Below are 3,332 nucleotides of genomic sequence, written 5' to 3'. Positions count from 1 at the left end.
AGAAACATAAATTTAAAATTTAAATTTTAAATTTCAGTTTTATTTAGTTTGTATTTTGAATATGTATTTAATTTTAAAAGGATATTAAATTTATTCATATTTTTAGATGTGTTTGTTTTAATTTTTTTTAATTATTATTATTATAATAAAAAATTGAATATTGTACCATTTTTTAAAGAATAGTTAGTTGAATTGAGAAAAATTCTATCCATTTAACACTTATATAATGAGTAGTAATATTGTCACGAGATTGATGTGACTTCATTGTTATTCGAAAATGAAGATGCTATGCAAGGTCTCGCTTTTGCTCTTATTCTTGGCCACACTGACTTGCTACTGCAACGCCTTGCCCCTCTCAGCCCACAAGCGATGGATCATCGACGACGCAACGGGGAAGCGTGTGAAACTCACGTGCGCTCATTGGGTTGCACATGCAAAGCCAATGGTGGCGGAGGGTTTGGACCACTTGCCCTTAAACGACATCGTTAAGCAGTTTCCTGAACGGGGATTCAACTGCGTTCGTCTCTCCTATGCGACTTACATGTTCACTCGCTACGCCAACGTCTCCATTGGCGAGACCTTGAGTAGTCTGGACATACCGGAGAGGGTGGCAGCGATAGAGAAGCACAACCCTTGGGTGCTGAACATGACGCACCTTCAGGCTTTTGAAGCTGTGGTTGATGCCTTGGATAAACAAGGGGTCATGATGCTCATTGATAACCATGTTAGCATGCCTAAATGGTGCTGTGATCGTCAAGATCAGAATGGCTTCTTCAATGACAGGCACTTTCAACCTCGTGAATGGCTTCAAGGTTTGGCTTTTGTAGCCCAACATTTCAAGGGAAAACGCCATGTGAGTTGTCAACAAAAACATTTATTTTCATGGATTAATTTTGCTAACAGATTATTCACGTTTGGAAGATAAAAATGAGCATAAAGTTATCTTATTTTCTCTTCATTAATTATCTTTAAAATATATATATTAGATACAATAAGTATATAATTTTAAATGTTATATTATTGTTAATATATTATCTTAATGACATTTTTAAATAACGGAATGTTATATGGACAATGTACACCTTTTTTTTTATAATTTCTATTTTGATATAAAACGGATTAATAAGAAGCGAAAGAAAAATTAAAATTGTGTTTTTCATATCATAAAATATTCAAAAGGAGATTATTTTATACTTTTTAGTTTTATTTTTTAATTTTTAGTTCATTAACAGAATCATATTTATATGATATAATTCAGTTGTTATATATTATCACATTACATTAACGGAATAGTATCTCAGATTCATACATAGTGCACACAAATTCAACGAACTCTATCCACTTTATAAATATAATACTCAAAACTTTATATTATAAAATTTGATTTGAATCTTTTTTCCAAACCACGCAAATATAGGCGTATATGTCAAAGATCACACTCTTTGAACTAGCTAATCGTTTTTTACTCAAGTATCCTTTTCTTAATTTTGTTGCATTAGGTTGTGGCTATGGACTTAAGAAATGAGCTTAGAGGTTCACGTGAAAGTTCAAAGGATTGGTATAAGTACGTGAGGCAAGGAGCAAGAACCATTCACCAACACAACCCTAATCTCTTAGTTGTAATCTCAGGCTTAGACTTCGACAAAGACTTCACGTTCTTGAAGAACAAGCCCCTTGACCTAAACTTCACCAACAAGATAGTTTACGAGGCGCACTTGTACTCTTTTACCGGCGACACAGGCAGTTGGAGCCTTCAACCGGTGAATCGGGTTTGCGCCTCTGTCCTGGAGTCGGTGCAAAATCTATGGGGATTTTTGATAGGCGGAAGCAACCCAGCACCAATGTTTGTGAGCGAATTCGGTTATGACATGACGGGTGAAAATGATGCAGACAACAAATACATCGTGTGCTTCAAGTCTTACCTTGCAGCGATGGACATGGATTGGAGCTTGTGGTCTTTTGGAGGAAGCTATTATTATCGACAAGGGAATGTTGGTGCTGATGAGAGCTATGCTGTTTTAACCCATGATTGGACAGGTTATAGAGACCCTAAATTCCCACACAAGTTTCAACTTCTTCAAGCTCTACTCCAAGGTACATACCCTAATCATCTACTTCATCTAATCATCTAATCCAGAAATGTAGTGCTAATTAATGTGATATTCCGATGCAGATCCAGCTTCTAACCTTTCAAAGTCCCAGATACTGTTCCATCCTTTGAGCGGTAACTGCACGCACGTGAGCAGCAAGAAGGAACTTGAATTTGGTGACTGCAAGAACCATGTTAGGTGGAGTTTCGAAGGAGATGGAGCCCCAATCAGAATGATGGACTCTCCTCTGTGTCTGAAGGCAACTGGTGAAGGCCTTCCTCCAACACTCTCAAAGGATTGCTTGTCACCACCACAGAGTTCTTGGAGATTTGTTTCGGTGACGGGTCTTCATTTAGCCACCAAAAATAAGAATGGGGACCTTCTGTGCTTGGACACTGATTCTCATTCTTCTAAGTTAGTCACCAAAAAATGCATCTGCGTTGATGACGATGATTCTGCTTGTTTGGATAATCCCCAAAGCCAGTGGTTCCAGCTTCTTACAACCAACGTCTAGTTAAATTAAATATTTTAGGATTAGCATTAGTTCTTATTTTTAATGGCACCTACCCGATGCCATATTAGCATAATCGTAATAATAAAATCTATGGAAAAGTATATGGAACCAAAAGGTGATCAGCCAAAAAGTAAACAAAATCGTTTAATTAGAATCATTTTTTGAATAATATGTTTGAAAACTGCTCCTGGAATCACGGAGCACAAATCAAAACCCAATTTTTCATGGAGCCCAAACACATTTTGGCTAATTTTTGGCTGATATGCTTTTGTTCCTAGTTGTTCTCCACGAGTCATGAACTCCTTTGTCATCGTATTATATCCATGACTTCTTTAGATCTTGGAATATCATCGTATTATATCCATGACCACTTGACCAGGCCAAAATATGAGTTTTTGTCGCATCCAAATTGGACATTATACAACTCCTGAACTCCATAAAAACACACAACATTGGGCCTATCAACCATCCACCGCATGTGGTATAAGTGACGCAAACAACACATTAGTTGGCCTTAAGTTTCACGCCAATGGGCTTTAATTTTACGCAACCCTCGGTATCCAGTTTATAGACGACGCTATTTGGACTTAAATTTACGCTAACAACAGTGTACATAATGGGCTCACATTGGACTCTACCCAATCAAAATCCCAAATATTGGGCCTCACTACCATCACATTCTCTTCCTGTTTCTTTTTTATTTTTTAGTAAATTATATTTTTTCTGTT

The 3,332-nt window shown here is 36.9% G+C and overlaps 1 protein-coding gene across 1 annotated transcript; it reads left to right on the top strand.

The window, feature by feature from the left end:
- Positions 210-2,968, top strand: LOC107627991 (endoglucanase-like). The gene is made up of 3 exons (XM_016330795.2): positions 210-853; positions 1,500-2,094; positions 2,174-2,968. Exons 1-3 carry the CDS (start codon positions 278-280, stop codon positions 2,602-2,604), a joined length of 1,602 nt encoding a protein of 533 aa, XP_016186281.1. The 5' UTR covers positions 210-277; the 3' UTR covers positions 2,605-2,968.

The sequence above is a fragment of the Arachis ipaensis genome, chromosome B02 (assembly GCF_000816755.2).
Source record: "Arachis ipaensis cultivar K30076 chromosome B02, Araip1.1, whole genome shotgun sequence".
Taxonomy (NCBI): Eukaryota; Viridiplantae; Streptophyta; class Magnoliopsida; order Fabales; family Fabaceae; genus Arachis; species Arachis ipaensis.
This window is presented reverse-complemented; position numbering and strand designations above follow the sequence as displayed.

What these genes read in the sequence shown, in the direction of transcription:
- LOC107627991 (XM_016330795.2), top strand. Translation starts at nt 278, where the DNA reads ATGAAGATGCTATGCAAGGTCTCGCTTTTGCTCTTATTCTTGGCCACA. An exon ending in ATTTCAAGGGAAAACGCCAT is followed by an intron (nt 854 to 1,499) that starts GTGAGTTGTCAA and finishes TTGTTGCATTAG; the next exon opens with GTTGTGGCTATGGACTTAAG. An exon ending in TCTTCAAGCTCTACTCCAAG is followed by an intron (nt 2,095 to 2,173) that starts GTACATACCCTA and finishes ATTCCGATGCAG; the next exon opens with ATCCAGCTTCTAACCTTTCA.